This window comes from Sylvia atricapilla, chromosome 9 (assembly GCF_009819655.1).
Source record: "Sylvia atricapilla isolate bSylAtr1 chromosome 9, bSylAtr1.pri, whole genome shotgun sequence".
Lineage (NCBI taxonomy): Eukaryota > Metazoa > Chordata > Aves > Passeriformes > Sylviidae > Sylvia > Sylvia atricapilla.
Window position 1 is genome coordinate 30,214,379 of NC_089148.1, and position 21,010 is coordinate 30,235,388.

The 21,010-nt window shown below is 42.3% G+C and overlaps 1 protein-coding gene across 1 annotated transcript in view; it reads left to right on the plus strand.

The window, feature by feature from the left end:
• Positions 1-1,428: 1,428 nt before the first annotated feature.
• Positions 1,429-21,010, plus strand: part of FAF1 (Fas associated factor 1) — a 150,147-nt gene continuing 130,565 nt past the window's right edge. Inside the window, exons 1-2 of the mRNA XM_066325506.1 lie at positions 1,429-1,697; positions 18,232-18,300. Coding sequence (XP_066181603.1) covers positions 1,653-1,697; positions 18,232-18,300 — 114 coding nt within the window. The 5' untranslated portion in view covers positions 1,429-1,652. The remainder of the gene's footprint in view (positions 1,698-18,231; positions 18,301-21,010) is intronic.

Consider the following 21,010-nt stretch of genomic DNA (forward strand, 5'->3'; position numbering starts at 1 on the left):
AAAGCAGATTTATTTGCGGTATAGAATAGAATTGCATCTTACAGTGCTGGAGTGCTAAGCCTGAGCGAGGGCCGCTGTGCAGATCACGGTGTGTTGGCTCAGAAAAACCTGTGAAAAATGCATTTCCTTCCTTTGAGCCAAGTCGGAACGCGGAGGGAAAGTCGCCGCTGCCCCGAGCAGCGTGTCACGGAGGGGACAGGAACCGCGCCGGGACCGAGCCGCTGCATTCACCGAAACCAGCGCGGTGCCGGGCGCGGACGGAGGGAAAGAGGGAGAGGGGCAGGGACGGGAGGAATGAGGGATGGAGGGATGTATGTATGTATGTATGTATGGAGGGATGGAGGGATGGATGGATGGATGGAAGGATGTATGTATGTATGGACGGATGGATGGATGGATGGATGGAAGGATGGATGGATGTATGGATGGATGGAGGGATGGCTGCCCCGCTCCCGCACAGGGAGACAGGGCCGCTCTCCGTCTGGAAGCTGCACCGGCCCGCGTTTCCCCGCACCGCCCGGGCACGGCTGCAGCCCGGTCCCCGCAGACCTGTTAGGCCGCAGCCGGCGGCGGAGCCCGGCCGGGACAGTCCGCGGCGCCGCCGGGCCCGGGCCGGGACGTGGGGAGGCGCTGGGCCCGCGGGGCAGCTGCGGCCGGGCAGCGCCGGGCAGGGCGCTCCGCGGGCTGAGGCCGGGCAGGGCGCTCCGCGGGCTGAGGCCGGGCAGGGCGCTCCGCGGGCTGAGGCCGGGCAGGGCGCTCCGCGGGCTGAGGCGTGGAAAGGGCGCTCCGCTCCGCGGGCTGAGGCGCAGACCGGGCGCTCCGCGGGCTGAGGCGCGGCTGAGGCGCTCCGCTCGGCGGGCTGAGGCGCGGGCTGAGGCGCGGAAAGGACGCTCCGCTCCGCGGGCTGAGGCGCTCCGCTCCGCGGGCTGAGGCGCGGGCTGAGGCGCGGAAAGGACGCTCCGCTCCGCGGGCTGAGGCGCTCCGCTCCGCGGGCTGAGGCCGGGCAGGGCGCTCCGCTCCGCGGGCTGAGGCGCGGCTGAGGCGCGGAAAGGACCCTCCGCTCGGCGGGCTGAGGCGCGGCTGAGGCGCTCCGCGGGCTGAGGCGCTCCGCGGGCTGAGGCGCTCCGCGGGCTGAGGCCGGGCAGGGCGCTCCGCTCGGCGGGCTGAGGTGCAGACCGGGCGCTCCGCGGGCTGAGGCGCGGCTGAGGCGCGGATCCGCGGCGCCGCCCCGCCCCCGGCGCCCAGAGCGCTTGACAGGCGGGCGGTCACGTGGCGGCCGCAAAGCGCCTCTTTGCGACCTCAATGACAGGCAAAATGTGCGACACAGGCGCTGTGGAGGCAGGCGGGGAGCGGCGCTGCCTCCTCCTCCTCCTCCTCCTCCTTCTCCTCCTCCTCCTCCTCCTCCTCCTCCTCCTCCTCCTCCTCCTCCCCGGGCCGGCGGCTGAGGCAGCGCTGCCCGCTCCCGGCCCCCGCCCGGCCCGCCGCTCTCCTGCCTGCTCCCGTCGTGGGCCCGGGACGGGCAGCCCGGGGCCGCCGCGGGAGCCGAGCGCGGCGCCTCCATGAGCCGCTGAGCCCGCAGCCGGCCCCGTCCTCCCCGCGGCAGCGGCTCCAGGTGCGCGGGTCCGAGCGGAGCCGGGACGCATCTGGCTGCAATGGCGTCCAACATGGACCGAGAGATGATATTGGCTGATTTCCAGGTAAATTTCAAGCCGCCGCCGCACAGCCGTGGCCTCTCGCTGCTTTTCTCTTTCTCCTCGTTGCTGTGCTGCCTGTTCTTTGTGGGGAGGTCCGGGCTGGTGGCTGTGAAGCCCACCCTCTGAAAGCCTCCCGCTCTCGCTTTCCTTCTTTTTTTATTTGTCAGAAATGGGGATGGTGTGCCCTCTTCTCTCAAGGTGCGTGAACAAAATGTCTTCTTTAACTTAGAGAGTTTCAGTCTTTAATTAATAAAAATATATTTTAAAAAAAGCCTTTTCTTCCACTTTGCTTGTTCCCACCCTCTGCAACCAGCCAGGCCCTGGGACAGCTGTGAGGCAGCTCACTTGGAAGAGGCAAATGCCAGGGAGGATACAAAACTCACCAGTCCACATGATTTGTCAGTGTTTGTAGTGAATCACTTGCTGGTACTACAGATTAGTGCTGAACAGAGGTGTTTCCATTCCAGCATCAACGCTAAACTTCATGGTTGCCTCAGCCTGTGACTGTTGTGATGACGGTGAAACTCTTCCCACCCCATTCCAAACAACAGCGTGTTTGTGTGGAAGGGAGGAGGAATATGCTCTTCAAAGCTGTTTGTTACCTTCCCTTCTCTCTGCAGAAGGGTTGTACTTTAACTTCAGACTTCTAAGTCTTATCCCCGGAATAAAGTCTTTCTCTAAGTAAAAGTGATGTGTTTAGGAGCTTGTATTGCTTCCTAATGTTGCTTGATTTTATATTGTTTTTCTAAGACCAAGTAAAAAAGTAGAGGATACCTGCATTTGAAATAGTGGGGGGAGCCAAACACATCTGGGAAGGGAATCAGGTAACATTTGAATATACTTTTTTTAATATTTGCTTTTCAATCCATCAGGTTTTTTTTTTAAGCTCTGTCCATTGGCAGTGGTTGTTCTTACATGGATAGGCACCTGGATATTCTTGGATTGATTGAACATCTGTATGTTCACCTTCTTAAAAGACTGTTTTCCAGCTGTTAGCAGTGAAACTATTTCATTCAGTTAAAAATTAAAAAAAAAAAAAGAAGTAATCCCTCCGATTCATTCTGTGTATGTGTTTTGTTTTTGGAGCTACAGATAGGGTGGCTGTACTGTGCACAGTAATTCCTGAGTATTATGTAATTAAGTAGTTCTTCTGTTGCAAAAGGTGGCTGGTGTCTCCCTGATGTAACTCATGGAGTTCCCAGCTGATAACAGGGAGCTGTCATCCCCTTCTGTGCCCCAGTGTCTTACACCCATGTTCATTAAAATGCTCACCAAGTGTTACTGTATTGGTTCTACTTTGTTGTGCTTGGAGATACTTTTGTGTATATAAGGGATGACGTCCCAATTTTGGGGCTGGGATTTCACAGAGGAGTTTTCCCAGGAACAGCACACTGTGTGAAAGGAAACTGGGATCCCAATTCTGCACTGATACCAGTGGGAACAGATTCTTATGGAATCCCACATTATTACCTGAACTTACAGTCAGGAATCCCAGATAATAAAATTAATGGCTGATGAATGTAAGATTATCAGATTTATAGCTTTTTCAATACAAACGTACATTTTCCAGGTGTTTTGTGCTATTTTGAAGTACTGTTGTACTTGGATTTTGCAACCATTAATCAAAGTGTAAGAGCAGCTGCAGTGTTTGGTACCATGAAGACAAGTAAGTATCATTCCAAACTTGCAAGTGGGTGGTGGAGTCGCAGAAACCAGTTTTAGATCAAGGGTGGATGACATAATCTGTCTGAACCTAGGAAATATTTTATCATATCCCAATCCTTACTTAAGAAGAACCCAAATATTTTCCTCTTGTATTTTAGCAGACAGCTTTGCTTTTCTGTTTCATTGTATTGCTTTTAAAGAGAATATCAAGTGTCTACCTGATTTTGAAGTACTGAACTGTTGATTGTCATGCTGTGAAAGCTTCAGATTAGTAAAGGACAATGTCAGTCATTATTAGGCCTTTTATCTTTAGACTGTTACAAAACACTAAAGGTTTTTAGGTATTTTAAGTACTTGGTGGAATTTGCAACTCATTCACTAAGAATTTTAAATGGAGAATAAAACATTATGTGCAAAGTAATTCTGCCTTATGTTGCCTTCTATGTTTTCTGTACATTTTAATTAATAAATATGTTTATCAGAGTTCTGCTGCCATCTTCTATGTTTATGTGAGGTGTCTTGTTGAAGAATATTGCACACAGTGAGAATTTCAAAAGCAATTCTATGTAGTTTAGTTCAGCTAATCTTTGGTGAATAAAATTGAGAGGGAAACTTCCATCACCGTTTCACCCTCACCTCTCCCAAGTTATGTTTAAGGGGAACAGAGTTGTGGCCTTTAAACTTCTGAAACTTGAAAGGGTTTTCTCTCCCCATTAAAAAAAAATAAATTGATGAAATCATAATTGTGCTGATGCTTGATGCTTTTGTGAAGCTTTCATGGATTTATTTTGTACCTTCCAGAGTTATTAGGGATTTTGCCTTGGGTTTCAGCCAGAGCAGGAACTTGTATTGCATTTGCTTTTTTTTCTTTTTGGCTCTGATTGTAGTAACAGGTTATTTCTGCATTTGGAGGTACTAAACAGAATTACTTTTTAAAAAATATTTTGCATATATATATATATATATACACACAGATATACATAAACCCATGGAATTTTATGAAATATTTTAAGTATAGAGTAAGGCGCAGTGAGTGATCTGCCAAAGTATTTTTGCCTAATGTCTCCAAACAATTTAAGCCTGTTCTGTGTGGTTTATAATTATTTTCTTTTCCTCTCCTTTTTAATGAGGCTACTGTGTGCAGCCCAGGGAGCACAAAATACGTATTCATGCGTGTGGGCTGTATAAGCAACCTGCCTAACTTTTCCTTCTTAGGCCCACACTTAGGAAAGATTATGCAGAAGCTTTGCTTTTGTACATGAGTAGTCTGATTGTTTTCAGTGGAAGTAGCTGATGTGGAGTCCAGCACACAAACAAGTTTTGGTTTTCTTTACTAAATGCAGTTCAGAACTTCTCCACAAAGTGTCATTGGCATAAAGGAAAAACTCCAGAGGAAAAAAAGAAACCACAACAGCTTGTGTTAGTAGCATGAATTCTTCAGAAAGGTAGCTGCATGTGAATTGGTAAGAGTGGTGCTGCAGCATGCTTCACATACTGAGGGAAAAAAAAAAGGCATATCATTTCTACCAATTTTTAAACAAATGTTCTTCTGTTGTTTGTTGTGTTGAACTGCAAAGTTATCTTCCATCTTCAGTGGGATAACCGGGTGCTCACATGGTATGAATATACCCATGATCTCTTGCACTTTGGGGGTCTGCTTTTCACAATAAAGAAAAGAGGGGTTTTTGTATTATTATTTTGAAATTTAGTTGCATTGGGCTTCATTTAATTGGCATAGATCAGTCTTCATTCCCAAAGTTTGAGTATTGGCAGAAGTGTCAGTTATTGAGGTTTTTGCACACTAGCACTTTTGCTTTTATTTTTACAGCTTCACTTAGAATTGGAACTGAAATTGCAAAAGTATCTTTTTGTCCTTAAAAGTTATGTCCTATAGGACCACTTTATTCATGCTGTGTGCTTGTCCTCACAACATCCTAAATGTGAGGTGGGCCCAGGGGTTGTAGTGTTATGGGAATTGTCAGCTCCTGTGTGTCCATATATTACAAGAATATCTGGCAAATTGGAGCTCCAGGAGGAAGTTTTTCAAAGAATTCACATTTTTCATGACCAAATAAATAAGTAGCTCAGGATTTGTTCAGGGTGAGAGGATTTCAGAGTGAAATGACAGTACTCAAAAATCCTTGCTTTCATTGGGACAACAGATTTCTAGTAGTTTTCTTCTTCCCTCTTTCATCTGAAACTAAGGTATGTGCTTTTTTTCCACTTTTCCAAATTTTTTAAAAGCTAGATAATAGACTGCTTTTGTGTGATTCACGCACTTGTGTATAAAAATGTCTTTTTCTTTTTTGTCAGACTCCAGCTTTGTGTCAGCCTCTTTCATAAAAACCGGTTTGTGGGAGGAGCAAGGGGGAATTGGGAAGGAAGAACCTCATTGCCATCATTTGCAGCAAAGTGAAAAAGCATGCTAAATGATTGTGTTCTAAATTATAAAACTGACCACGATGGTGATACATCAATTTATTATTTTTGGTTTGTTTGTTTTTGAAGATTTAATTGTAATTCCATCTGCTTGTTTCCTTCTGGAGTGGCGAAAATTGAAGAAACTGGAGAATCTTTTCACCTGGAGGTTAATGCAGTGCCGTTGAATAACTGACAAGATAAAGTTTTTTTTTTTTCTTTCTTTTTTTTTTCTTTTTTTTTTTTTTTTTTTTTTTTTTTTGTTTTTGTTTTTGTTCCTGTCTGCTTCAGCCCTGTAGAAGATTACTTCAGTTGTGAACAGTTTTCACTGTCCAACAGCCTGTGTGCAGAATTTACATTTGTATTTTTTTTTTTTAAGGGGGCTAAGTAAGCTTTGCTTTCTTCTGTGTTTGTTGTTGGCATGGTGGCTCAGGTTTTCTGTCATTTTAAGTTATTGCCAGTGTAAAGATTTGATGGGAGGAAAAGGCAGATACAGGAATAGCTTCAAGTCAATACCTTTGATTCTGGCCCTGGACTGTGACTTTAGGGTAGGGGCTGGAAAGTGTTTCAAACATTTCTGTAAGGATAAACCACTCACTGTGGGTTCTGAACAAATCTCAGAGTTGATGTCCTTCATATTGATTCCTGAAAGAACAAGACACGTTTAGTCATGAAGGTATGGGGACAGGAAGGGTTGATCTTTCTTTCTTTGTAGTGGAGTGTTGGGGAATTTGGAACAAGGTCCTCAACAAAAGGTAGTTGCTGAAGAGAGTTCCAGTCAAAGTTTAAACATAAGCTGAAGAACACTTTCCAAAGATTTCAATTTCTTGGAGGCCTACGTTTTCATCAGGTCTCCCTAAATATCTGGGTGTACATCTGTTCAGATCTGCCTGAGCTTAAACCTCATTCTTATTCAAACCAGACTCTCTTTTGTGTCCTCTCTGTAGAATGTAGAGTGCAGTGGGTGCTGAACTAAGCTCTGTAGCTCTCTGCACTGTAGCTGGAAGGAAATCCAGGGCTCTCAAGGTTGGAAATCAGGGTTTGGGGTAGACAGGTTTGTTTTTAATCATCCCCTCCTACTGGGTATCTTTAGTTAAAAGTGGGCTCTGCTGGGTTTCTGGTAGTCAGGTGCCCAGATGCTCAGCACTGCTTCACCTGACCTGTTTTAGTGGATATAGGTTACTGTATCTTTGGTTAAATTTTAAAATAGAGAACAGGACTGTTTTTCAGTGTAAAAAAGAGGCCTTTAGGACACTGTAGGATGTGGAAGTTCATAAGTATGAGGCCTCTTAATTTGCATTTTGACTAGAATTCCTTTTAATCCTTGTTGGATTTTATCATGTTATAATTTTGTGCATTACACAGTCAGTAGCACCTTTGGAACTGGTAGCTGGACTCTTGGTCTGGAACACAGTTGGTTTTGTTTGCTGTAAATGGCCCTAGGGCCAAGAGATACAATAAAAACATACTGCATGCTTAGTGTGTTCTAGCTTGGTTATTGCTGTTTTCATTGTCTCCTACCAGTCACTTCTGCCATCACTTCTATTAATTTATTCTTTGTGGGGTTTTGGAGTTTTTGGAGTTACGTTTAGGCTCAGTTGTCATTCCAAAGTTCAGGTTCATCAGAACAAGGCTGATTTGATTTACTGGCCCTTAAGCTGAAGGTGAAGTTGGTTTGAGAGTCACAAATAAGAAGCTGGAGTAAGGGTGGTATCCTTTTAGAAACATAACTTGGATATTCCCATTGATAGCTCTTCATGGAAAAGCCAGTTCATTTCTCTGATGTAGGGGCAGGTTGTTAATTGGAAATACTAAGTGACATTTATAGAGAAGAAAGAGGCTCCTATGACTGTGATTTGTGTGCCTTACACCCCTGCTGTAGGAACCTAAGTGACTTACCACTGGAGCACCAATTTGTCTTTAGAAAGAGGTTTATTCTGTTTTTTTCATTCAATTACCTTGAAAAGACTCTTTACATCATAGTAATCATGTCACCATTTCCATCAGCCCATTCATATAGGTATTTGGGTTAGTAGGTCACTGAAACAGATTGAGAGGTGGTAGCTGTAGGATCCTTTTTCAAATGCCATGACAACCAATACTATTATAATATTGAAATCATTAGTTATATGTACTCCCAAAGGCTAAGAATGGGCTTTCATTGAAAGATACTGTGAAAATTATTTGTCATATTAAAAATACCACATGGCTACTTATATCTTGGTAAGCAAGGATCATTTACAGTAAACTTTACACCTACTGAGTTCATATTTTTGTGTGGAAGGAGGTGTGGGAGAGGATGAGCATTTGAGCCATTTGCTACATGTCTTTAGGGGCCTTGAGAATCTTCCATCTTGAGAATATTGGAGCTGGAAGGCCTGAAAGGGTAGAGTTTTCCTCAGTATTTGGGCAGTCCTTATGATTCAGTTACCACTGCAAGCCTGGTTTTCACACACTGCCATTCTAGAAGCAAAAGGCAGCTTTTTAAAGGAGCTACACGGCATTTCTTTGATAGGATTTCAAATTTTTCCAGTCAGTGAATAAATTCGTACCTATGTGAGGCAGGCATTGGATGAGTCCTTTCCTTTAACTACTGTAGGAACTAGAATAGAAGGCCTGGGGAAGTTCCTAACATTTTACTCGTCCCTCATTATTTGGATGAAAGGAAATGACATGCTTGCTGGCTGGATTGATACCTACTAATTAAGCCCATTTTTTAGAGTTGACTAGTTAATGTGCAATTGTAAAAAGAAACTGCTCAAAGAGGAAATCAAAAGCCCTCATGTATGCATGACATGTTGTTTGGTCTATCGAAATAGTCATCTCTGGTCCTCTGTGTCTGACTGGTTGAGCAGGTCTTTGTTCCACAGCAGTAGGTAATGCTTTCAAAAGATAATTCATTAAAGGCGAAGTTCTTAAGAGACATTTTGAAACTAGAGCAGAGTACGTTAGCCCTTGGGTTATTTCATATAGGTTTCATATTTTATCTATTGCAGGAAACAATTTGTAAAGGCAAGAGCACTGTAACTGAGTAATTTCTATAATTTTTTTTTTTCTCTAAAGGTCAGGTTGTTTGTGTGAGCAAATACCAAAGGTGCCATATCAGCTCAGATCGAAGACCCAGCTGGCCTAATGCTCTTCTACAGCAGAGGCTGGTCCTTAGGAAAAGGCAGAAAGAAACAGAATGTGAATGGATTTGCCTCATCCTAGTTTCTGGAAGTCAGCATTTTGAAAGCTTGATGATGAGGCTTGTTGTAAAACTTTGGAAATAAGCTGTGTCAGCTTGAGTTAGTCTTGTGTTCTTCAGCTGACTGAGTTCTTGAGTAGTTTTGTGATATGTGAGTTTTCTCTATAGAAGCTGTGCTCACTTTTCCTCAGTGTGTCATATGCATGTACATACTAAGCCTATTCTATATACTTTATTGGAATTCCTGCTGTTTCTTATTAGTGCAGAAGTCAAATTTGAACTGTAGAAATCTTAACCCCTTCTGGTTTGCACCACAAAAAACTCACATTAGCCCTGTGGGAATGTGGTGATGATTTCACCTTTAATCAAGGCTCATTTAAAAAGGAGTCTACTGTGAAAAACTTGTATTTAAGTTCCTTTAAAGTTTGGGGACTCTCCCAAATCTAGTGGTTTGTTCTATATGTCTTTGCTGGCATTTTAGGTTGAGAGTGTTTTCTGTACAGATCAGCTGTGTTACAGGATGGCCCCAAAGTTCCTCAGCACTGGGTAGCATCAGAATTCATGTAGCTTTTCTTATATGCCCTTGCCTTCTTTGAATACTTCTCCACTATTTTCTTCCTTTGGTCCCACTGACTTATAGTCAGGCTTTCTTGTCCTGATGCTTTTAAAAGCTGATATAATTTTAATGTCTTTAGAAAACTGGTTTTTGTGGTTGGTTTTTTTTTTTTTTTTTTTCTTTTTCAGCCCTTGTTGGCCTGTGCTGTTGGTATGACCTCTGAGTTTGAATGTGCTTCTGTTTCCCTGCTCTGGATGCCTGTTGGTTTTGGCTGGGGTAGAGTTAATTTTCTTCCTGGTGGCTGTTATGGGGCTCTGCTTTGGATTTGTGCTGAACACAGAGTTGATAATAAGGAGATGTTTTTGTAATTGCTGAGCAGGGTTTGCACAGAGCCAAGGCCTTTTCTGCTCCTCGGCTGGGAAGGGGGCTGGGGCTGGGACAGGGCACCCAAACTGCCCAAAGGGGTTTTCCAGACCGTGTGACATCGTGCTTGGTATATAAAGTGAGGGGAGGAAAGAGGAAGAGAGGATCTTCAGAGTAATGGTGTTTGTCTTCCCAAGTAACCACTCTGTGTGGTGGGAGCCTGTTGTTCTGGAGGTGGCTGAGCACCTGCCTGCCCATGGGAAGCAGGGAATTATGTCCTTGTTTTGCTTTGCTTGTCTGGCTTGCTTTTACTTTCCCTATTAAACTGTCTTTATCTCAAACTGTGAGTTTTCCAGCTTTTACCCTTCTGATTCTCTCCCTGGTCTTACTGCTGGGGCAGTGAGTGACCGGTTTCATGGGGCTCGGCTTCTGGCTGGAGTTAAACCATGCCAGTGTCTTTTCCAGGCTTTGAAGAATATATCTGTTCCTTGCTGTCCTGTTCTTCACAAAAAAAACAAAAAAACAAAACAAAACAAACAAACAAACAAAAAACCCAAAAAAACAAAAAACAAAAAAAAAAAAACCAAAAAAACCCACCAAAAAACAAAAAACAAAAAACCAAAAAAACAAAAAACAAAAAAAAACCCACAGTGTTTGTGGAATGCTGGCTAAAATATTCTTTTCTGTGGATTAGTACTCATTGTGTGCTTATCTAGAAAGTGGCTTATATTTATTCTTGAGTTGTTTTTAAAGTTCTGCTGCTTTTGAGACAATGAGGAGAAAGGAGATAAGTGCAAATGTGCAGCAAGCATTTGTTTGACCCATACAATTATTTTCTTTTTTCCACTCATTTTTCTTATGTGATACTGTAAGGGCAAAATGATTTAGGAAACCTTGGGGTTTTGCCTTCACTGACATACTTAATAAAAGTATTAAACAAGCCCAGAAACTTTGGTATAATCCTAACTGAAACATTTTTGTACTTGTTGGGTAAAGGCTGTCTTCAGTCCTCAAGGAAAGACAAATGGGTTTGGTAGCATAGAGTACTAATTAATGGGTACTAACTTTTGGTTTGTTTTTTTAATTCAGTTTGACCACTGCTCTTTATATGTAACGTGTGTGGCTTAAACACTGCAGTGTTAGCATGGGGCTTGGGAGGCTTGAGTTCATGTCTTGGCTCAGCTCATGGACTTCCTAGGGATCTGCCTTCGTGGTATTCTGGAATCAGAATTTGCTCCAGAGTCCTGAGAGACTTCACAGTCTGCTGGAATCCATTTGAAAGTGGTTAGTGTGGTACTGAGTTAGTTAGTTCTGCTGAGAAGTGGTTAGAGCTTCATGCTACCAGTTTAGACTTTGTCCCCAGCTTGCTTTGTTTGGAGGGCTTGCAGTCATCTCAGAGCATGGGCAAAGTTCACTCCTGTCTGCTTGGTAGCTATAGGTTGAAATGTCTTCTGTGACCTTCAGAAAGATTATTTTTTTCTTCTCCCCCCTTCCCTCCCCCCTCTCGCTTTGCTTAAGGGGATGCTCAAATAGTAGAATGATGAAACTTGTAAATAGTTGGGTGTGGGAGTTGAAATGCGTTGGGCAAACTTTATCCTGGCATATTTGCCTAAAACCCTTTCTTGATTTCTGATGCTGGTAAGTAAATTAGCTTGTTTTTGCTAAACGAACAGCTGGTGAACCTGCTTAATTTTTACCAGATGGTCTTCTGTGTTACGTAAAAACAGAGAAGCATTCTTATCTCTTCAGTTAGATGCTTGCAGTAGGTGACCTTTCAGTCTGTATCTTGGTCGATATGCCTGGATGTTGTTTTTTTTTAAGTGTTTGTCTGAAAGGGAAGTAAAAGTTAATTTAATAACCATGGGTGACTCATATTAAGAACAGTCTCGATACAGTGGTAGGGTTGTTGCAAGGTTAAAATGAGCAGGGATGCCACAGAGGGGTGTAGCTGATGGAGTCTGTGGAGGTGATCCTGAGACAGGTGGGACTTTGGGATGAGAGGAACTGAGGTACCAAAAAATCTCATTTGTGAGTGTCTGAATGTGCTGCATCTCTTGATAGCCCAGAAGGGAGCTACACAGACACCTTAAATTTGATATTATGGTACTAAAGCCTTTACTTGCTTGCCTGGGCGTATTGGCTTAACTTCACCTGTTTGGGGGGAACAAGTGTTACACTTTGTTTCAGTAGCTTTGAAGTAATCACTGTTGCAACAGTTTATGTGTGAATTTAAAGAAAATTTTCCGACTTATTACTGTCTGGTGGGTGGATTTAGTGTGCTAAATGTTTCTAGGTTTGAGTGGACTTCTAGCAGATACACTCTGGAGCTACCTTTGGTTCTTTATAGACTTCATGATTATCCTTGATTACTGGGCCATTCTCCTCATAATGGATGGGAAAAGGAAGCAAAGTACTATGCTTGACTCCAGAAAGAGGAAACTCAGGATTGGATTGTTTAAAATTCTTGCAGCCAGAAACCTGATTTTTGTTAGGAATGCTTGGAAAGGGAATTAAGGATTTTTCTAGAAGTAGTAGTAGTCTCATTGTGCAGGTGAGACCACTGCTGGCAGGAGTGCTGTGTGCAGTATCAGTCACTCCAGTGGGAAAGCAAAGCAAGTCCAGTGAAGGGTTACCTAGGAAGGGAGGAGCATTTTTGTGTGAAAGGTGATGTGAAGGGAGCTGCCTTTGTGTAGCCTGGGAGAGAAGCTATGGAAGGATCTAGTTGCTGTCTCAGTTGTACAGTGGGTGATAACAGACAATACAGAATCAAATTTCCCTCGGAGTTGGAGTCTGAGGGCGAGAGGCAGTGGATATAGGTTACAGCTTGGGAAATGATAATTAAATATAAGGAAAAACAATTCTCAGTGAAGCTGGTAAAGCACTGGAACAAACTGGCCAGAGAGGCTGTAGACTCCCTGTCTTTGGAGATATGCAAAACCTGGCAGGGAGTTGAAATGTGTCTGTGAACTGTCTGGCTGTAATTGAAGAGGTGAATAAAACAATAAGGTAAATCTTGGTTCTGTTACAGAGGAAATATGCAGGGAGATAAGTAATATCATTTGCCGTATCTCAAATGCTGCTCAGAACAGCTCTGAGTGGTTTGCTGTTTTTAAGCTGCTCATCTGGGTAATTCAGCCATCTGAGCAGGTTTGTGGCCTGGACTCAAAGAGTTTTCCTTGCTCTTAGTCTCTCTCAACTTTTGAAGGATAAGTTACCCAAGAATAGTGAGTTGATTTTTAACAATATATGTTCTTTGCCAGCATTTCTTATGTCTCTTGAAAACCTCATATATCTTTATGGAATAGAGTTAACTCTAGTTGCTGTGCTCTATCTAGTGATAAAAATTTATTTGGTGCTTTCAAAAGGAAGCACTTCCTAGGGTGCTGTCCGGGCACTTGCAGATGTGTTAATGTGCAGATGTGGTAATGCTGACTTCCTGAGCTGTTGTGGGACATCCCAGAGAGTGGAAGCTTTTTCCCCTAGCTAATCCGGTTGAATCTTTTGGTGCCTTCATGCAGTTGTTTCTTTGGGCACGGTAGATTCGGTAAACATTGAAATGATGGACTGAGCTACAGATTTATTTTTTTAATCTGACTGTTACAGGAGCAAATGGTAGCCAGGGTAATTGACAGCTGTCTGTCTGCCCGGTTTTAATGGACCTGTTGTACAAAACGTTCTAGGCCTCGTTTGGTTTAGCTTAGAGATGGTCCCTTTTTGGAGAAAATGCAGCTACTGTTAGTAGCCAAAGGAAATATGGAGTTGTTCAAAAGGAGCGTTGAGACTTAGTCCTCCATCTCCAGCTACAAAAGGCCAAATGAGGCCTTTTGAATACTTTGCCTCCCACGTTTTTCCTTGGCGAGAAGGGGAGTGGTGCCACGGGTGAGAGACCTCTGCCTTGCTGCCAGACACCGTTAGCTGCCGGCTCCTGTGCAGCAGCCGCTGTGTGTGGGGCCAGCAGTGCCTGCCTGTGAGTCTCAGCAGCCTGCTGCTCTCCTATCCTGTGCTGCAGGAACAGCCCAGCTCTGTGCTGGAACAGCGCTTGGCCCTCCCAGCTCTGCCATGGAACAGCCGCCTGCATCCTGCAGCAGGTGCTGGGGCAGCAGCTGCTCCAGATGGGGACAGCTGCTGCCCTGGGCTCAGGAGGTGGGCTGCAGCCCGGGCTGTCGGGGTGGGGTGTCACAGAGGGTCTCCAGACCCAGATCCAGCTGTTACAGCTGCTGGCGTCAGACCACCCTGCGAGGGATTTAGAAGAGCCGGTCTGTCACCCTGCATTACAGCTTTCTGGAAGCAGCTCCTGGGTTTGTCTCAAATGCCTTGGAGTCTGTCCGGCCTCGCAACAACTTCTTGTCCTATTGAATTGTTTCCTCAGAAACTGCTTTGCTTCTTTTATTAAGGTTAATGTTACTGTGCAAGGATAGGACTCCCAATGGTTACCTGTGAAACATTCCAAGGGTAAGGTCTCCATCACTGTGGGGATAGGAAGCTCCTGGAAAAAAAATTCGGAGAGCACTCTACAATTTTATTGTGTGAAAATTTCGATCTGCCTGGTGGAAACACTTATGTGCCCTGGAAAAGCAGGATGCTAAAGAAAGTTGTTTTAGCATTCAGTAACTTTATCTTCAGAATCTGATTATGTATTCAGCACACAACAATGGTTTTCTCATCTTCACATTCATTTTCCTCTTGTGTGGTCTGGAAAAGCACAGAAGTGACTGTAGAGTGTCTGGAGCTGCTGTGAAAGCTGAAAGTGATATCCTGGGTTTACAGCAAATGCAGAGAGGAGGAGAAACTTGTTCTACCTTTTCTTCTCCTTTGTCCTCAAAAAAAAAAGTCTTTGGTTTCTGAGCCCTCAAGGTTTTACCTTTTCTGTGGTGGTTTATTTCTTTCGTCTTTTGATGACTTAGAGGATGTGCTGGTCGTTCACTGAAACAAGATTTAGTAGTATTCAGGTAGGAATTTTCTTTTAAAATATTAATACCTTCTGTTAAGCAGGTATCTCATGAAGATAAATCTGAATAAAAATCTGTGAATAATAAAAAAAGTCTCCTCAGCACCTCACTTTACTTGCTCAGTAACAAAGATGTATTTTTACATCTTTAGATCCCATCTGCTGTGGTATATCTTGAAGGGTTTTTTCACTTCTGTTTCTGAACACATTTAACTTTCTTTTTCCTATTAAATTGTTTGTTTGTTTTTCGCTTGGGTAGAATAAAAGGAATAAACATGAGGAAAAAGTCTTTATGTATTGTAAATAATTAAACCCTGCGAATTCTAGTCTGCCTTTCTAGATAAGTGAGGCATAGAGCCCTAAGGTGCCACGTGTCTCTTGGAGTTGTACCAATGAAACTGTTCCAAATATGATGAAAATACATCCAGGTATATGGGAATATGGGAAGTAGTATGGGTAATATGGGTAATATGGGAAGTAGTCCATTAAAAGAAGCTCTTATAAATACTCCAGCCATAAGAAAAGCTTAAATCAGCTCTTGCCATTAGGGATGAGAGGCAAACCAGACTTGGTTAATTCTGTTGCTCACAGAACCTGCTGGGTTCCTGTGTGTGTTTCCCTACAGAAGACAAAGGCAGGAGCAGGCCAGGTTGTTCTGGGACTCATCTGTCACTGCAGAGCCTTTGACATCACATCACACTTGCCAGTGAGGGACTGCCTGTGTTTGGGCTTAATTTCTTAGGGAAAATCAAAGGCATGCAAACCAGATGATTTTCTTTAATTTAGCTTGCATGACACGGTGCAGGTACAAGGAAGCAGCTTTAGTTTTTGGTTGCTGGAGGTTTTTTGGTCTCACTGATGGCTTCTGACCTGATAAGAGGATTTGTGTGTTGTAGTATGTGGTGTTTGAATGTTGAAATCATGAGATATGATAAGATCCTAAATAATTTTAATTTGCTGCAACTCTGACATTAACAATGTGTCGAGGAAGATCTGAGAATGTCTGTTTTATGGTTGCATTGATAAGTAGCACTCATTCTTTCCTGTTGCAATTCTGAAATGTTTGTTTTCTCTTTTATTGACAACTAGCAAAAATGGTCCATCTGGAAAGCGAAATCAAGTATTAAAAAGGACTGTAAAACTGTGCAAAGATTTTAACCAAAACTGCTTGTCTTGGCTATTAAGAATTCTGATGCTTTTTGTTTTCAGCTGGTGTTTACACCTGTCTGTTCTTGTTACCCAGTGACTCTGCATTGCTGAGTGACCAAGAGCAGGCTTCTGTTTTACATTGTCAATCAGCAGAAAGATGATTCAGGAGGGATGCAGGCACACAGGTGAATTAGCTGCTTGATTACTCTGCCCTCGCTGTGATGAGTTAAGTCCTTTTCACTGTGTGCTCTGGCAGAAGGATGAGCTAATTTTGTTTAGTTTATCTCAAAATGAGAGTAAGCTGAATTGATTTGCAGTTAGTATGGGCTGGGAGAGGACAGTGGCGAGTCAGCAGAGCTGCAGGAATGATAAAAAGAGGGGACAGCCAAAACCAGTGTTAAATCCTGAAATGCAGGTACCATCTCCACAACTTCATCTGCACAGTGCAGGGGTGAAAACAACATTGTTGTTGACATTGAACGTGGCATTGTTGGTCAAGTTCGTATGGTAGGCTGGAACACAAGGTAGTTTTTAAAAAGGTCATGCAGATTTTGCAGGGCTGACGAATGAGAAATAGGAACTATTTCTGTAATGACCAGATTAAGGGTATTTCACTTGAATGTTACCAGAATCTCAGACTGTCACTTCTGCAGAGCTTCTTCTCCAAGCAGGATTTTCGCAGCAGATCCTTTGACATCAGTTGCAGTGGCAGGTTGATGGTAGTGTGAACCATCCTGTGATTTCAGAAATGACACGCTCAAGCCCTGTACTTTCCAAACCTACCTGGCATAAGTGTATGTAAATGTGCAAGCATTTGCTGGGGATTGTGTTGAAGTGTTGTCCCATTTTTGACTTCAGAAATAACTGCAAGAACTAATGGAAAAGAAGGCAAAATGATGCTTCTGAAGGGCAAAGTGGTATTTTTTCAGCACTCGCAGTGTGAAGTGGGTGAAAATCAGCATTAACACAGCATGCTCTGAAGTGGGAGAAATTTTGTCTTGTTGCAGAGAGGATCAATATGGTCATGAGGGCACTGTGTAGTAGTAGAAACTGCTGCCTCTTCTCTGCAGGCAAAATTCTCCATAATTTCATCTTGTGGTCCTTCAGAGTGGTCCATTTTGTTTTGACATACTGCATGCAGTGCTTTGTAAGTGTGGAATTCTTCACAGTTGAATTTAGGAAGAAACAATTGGCCTTGAATTTCTCTGTGAGTTCTTTTTATGTTTTCCTGGTTGTGAATAGGGAGAAAAGTCAGAACATGGGAAATGCATTACCTGATGGCTTTTTATGTCTTGGAAGGAGACATAAGAGTCTCTGCTTAGCCTCCTTCTTCTCTTACAACATAAAGGGAATCAGGAAAAACTGATCTGCTTGCTGCTGCTATCCAGCTCTGTATTATTACTGTTAAAAGGTTTGGGTTTTTTTTTATTTTTTGATGCAGTTTTATATACCATCATTTTATATAACTGTGTGGTAGAGCAGGAGGAACATGATCATGTTTCAGATCTTGTAAAAGTCTGAACTCCTCTTGTGTGTTTGAATACAGAGCGTAGCTTTGGTTAGGAGGAAAGATAAATTCCAGAAAGCAACTTAACTGTTTCATGTTTTCTCTTCTGGTAAAATATATTGATATGCTTCAATGTCAATGGTAGCAAATATGTGGCAGAATGACTAGCAATGCTCTGCCTGCTGAAGTTGAATAGTTGAAAAGGTCTGGGTATAAATAAAAGACAGCAGGTTGCTGCACCTCAGTCTTTGCTGAGTAGAAGTGTTCTTGTGTTTGGAATTAAGCTCAATTCAAAATACTGTTTTATGAGGGTTAACATTACCTTAAAAATGCTATTGTGTTAAGATTTCTTGAACTAAGTAAAGCCAGAGTACAGGGCTAGAACTTCAAGGTTTTTTGTGCTCCCTTTTAAAGAAGTATGAGTGCCATCATTTTGAAGGTAGAATTCTCAAAATGCCTTTATGGGACAGCACTATTGTCCTAATTTTACAAATACCTGCTTGGTCTTGCTTCCCTAGGTGGCTTGCTCAAGGTTACACAAGAGTCCTCTGGTGGAACAGGGAATTATATGTAGTGTTTGATGTTTAAAACTTGAAGTCTGATTTCTGAATTACCCTTTTGTAACAGAAAGGGAAAACCTATACCTTTCCTGTCATCCTGCTGAAATGAATTGAATTATAAGTACTAATACCCTGATTTTGATCAATGCTTTTAATTCTGTTTACTGCTTCTTTTTATTTTTAGGCATGTACTGGTATTGAAAATATTGATGAAGCTATAACGTTGCTTGAACAAAATAACTGGGATTTAGTGGTAAGTATTCTAAGAAAATGACTTCATAGATCAACTCCACATAACAGTGACATGGCATCTTGCTGAGACAGCTGGTAGCTTTATTTCAAATTTGGGGGTGTCTTGTGGCTGGGACAAACAGGTTGTTATGTGCAGACTCTTTCTGGTCTGTTAAAGCCTAATCTCCAAGTAAATGTGACCCTGAGTTGTACAAGCCTTGCTCTGCCCTGATTGCCTTCTGGCTTTTAAAATTTCTTTCTTGTCCTCTAAGGCCATGTTTCATATTGTGTTTAGTTTCCTTTTGGCTTCGTTTTGTGAGAAGTATTATGAAGGGTAGTGTTTTTAGAAGAGGACCTGTGTCTACACACATGGATTTTTAATGCTTTAGGTTCCTGTGGAAGAAATGGAGGTAAAACAACTTTTTCAAATTTTCATGTGCTTTTAATTTGAAATTAGGATTGTTGCTCTTCAATTGTTGGTGGTTGTACAGAAAGATTAAAGCCATAATTTTATTTAGATTTGGTGCTCTCCAGACACCATTAAGTACAAACAAAAAACCCAACAAACACTCATCCTGAAAAAGCCTCTCGTCTATTTTGCAACAAGGTTCAATGTGCAGACAAATAGGAGGAAACCAATAAAACCAAGCAAAATGATCTTAGGTGTTTTAAGACTCTTCATAGGATTAGTAAATAAAGAAAACCATTAATCCAGTTTCTTAAGGTTTAGAAGTGTAAACTACAAAAAACTTAATTAAGAGGCGAGTGATGTTCCTTTAAACTGTAAATCATTTGATTGCCTCCTTTTTTTTTTTTCTCTTTTCCAAATGAATGACCTTTGTACCAGTCCAAAATATCAGGAAGTAATTATAAAAAGACCTTAGATTTCCAAAATTGGCTATGGATACAGTTTCAACTGTAACCTCTTGTAAAAAAACAGTACAGACTCCCAAGACTTGAAACTACGTGTTAAAATGCACGCAGAGTCTTTATTTTGCAACGTGTCAAGGTATAAGCAAGAGTGAGACACCAGTGAGCAAAAGGGAGTGTCTGTCATCAGTGGCTTCAAACAGAAAAACACAGATGTGTGCTGAAGTTAAAACATCTTTTGTCATAGTAGTTTGTAGTGCCATGGCATGAGCTCTTTTGAAAATTGAAGTGTTTATTGGAAGGCAGGGAGTAGCCTTATGCTGTTCAGGTTGTGGAGTTCCCAGTACAATCCATTAGATCTGTTGGATGTGGTTTTGGGAGATGTGTAAATTGTGTGCATTACAGGAAATGGTCAACGGGTTGGGTTGAATGGGAGAACTGCCATGAGGAATGGTCAGAACATATAAATCTCTTCTGAGACTCCAGAATGAGCAGAAAGCAGAGTGACGTTTCTAAAGCTATGAGAACACCTTTAAATACTTAATTTTATTAGTGATATACTAGATGATCTAGAAGTAGAATATGGGTAGGAAAGAAATAATAACCCAAATGTGAAAGCTTAAAAAAGGTTAAGCCTTTTTTAAAGTAAGAAATGTTATAAAATTAGGAATACAAGGGGTACTTGAGGAAGGCACATAGTTTTTGAAACTAGGCAGAAGATGAATGAGAGGAATGCCTATGAAAAGGGAATGGTAAGTTGTAGAATTAAAAAAAATAATATTGAGGAGACTGTAAGTGAAGGAGATGCCCTAAGGGTCTGTCATTAATAGGACACTGTCTCATTTTTATTAAAAGCAGTCTTCTTGTAAAAAAGGGAGTGGGAGAGAATGCCAAATCCTGCTAATCTAACAAGGAGGTAGAAACAGAAGAATGAAGGAAGAGAAGATTGAAGAAAAGGAGTTCTTGGGGTGAGACAGAATCAAATATCTCTGTTAGGCAAGGTTTTTTAGCATTTCAAAAGAACATGAGGAAAGGCTCATGACTTATGAGAAATGTAGCATTTTTTATTTTGGAATTAAAAGTGCATGATCCATGTGTGGTGGGTTTATTTTTTGTTATTTTTTGGTTTATGTTGGGGTTTTTTGTACCCTAGATTGAGTAGTCAAGTACAGATTCCTTGCCTAGAAATTGGGGAGGGTTTGTTTTAATTCAACCAAAAAGTCTTGAGTTTTTTTAGCTGAGATGAAAAATTAAAGAAATCCTTTAGTTTGGCACTAAATATGTTGTTAACTCAGAGCAAAACTTTTTTTGATTTCTAAGGAAAACCAAACTTGAAGAACTTGGTTCACAGTTCATGAAGACAGTAGTGAAGTAATGATGATTTTGGTAAGGGCTCCTCTGCCCCCCGTGTTAGGTAAACGGGCAGAACACAATTTCTGTTTTCTCTAATTTCACTTTGGTTTGTGCATCTGATTCAGAGGCTTTTAAATGTCGATTCCTTTACTTCTGTGATGTTGGAAGTAAAATCAGAAGTCAGTATTTGATGAGGAAATCTTCTGTGAGGCACCTAGACTAATTAGTAGAAAGCCAAGCAAATCCCATTAGCGTGTCATCAAACAAAGGTCAGGGGCGCTCCTACAGTAAAAGGGGGAAAACCCAAAACCATAAGTTCTTGTCTCAAACAGATTGTTTACCCTTGCTTTTCACTCAGCCTGTCTGTGTCTCAATTCCATGTTCCTGTTTGGAATTAACAGGAAAAAAAACCTGTGCATTATCAGAGGCTGTGCTAAAGACCCAGGGTGAAGATTCCCTTGGGCACCTGTTGCTTCTTGAACTCTCTGACACTCAGCTCAAGGGCGTTG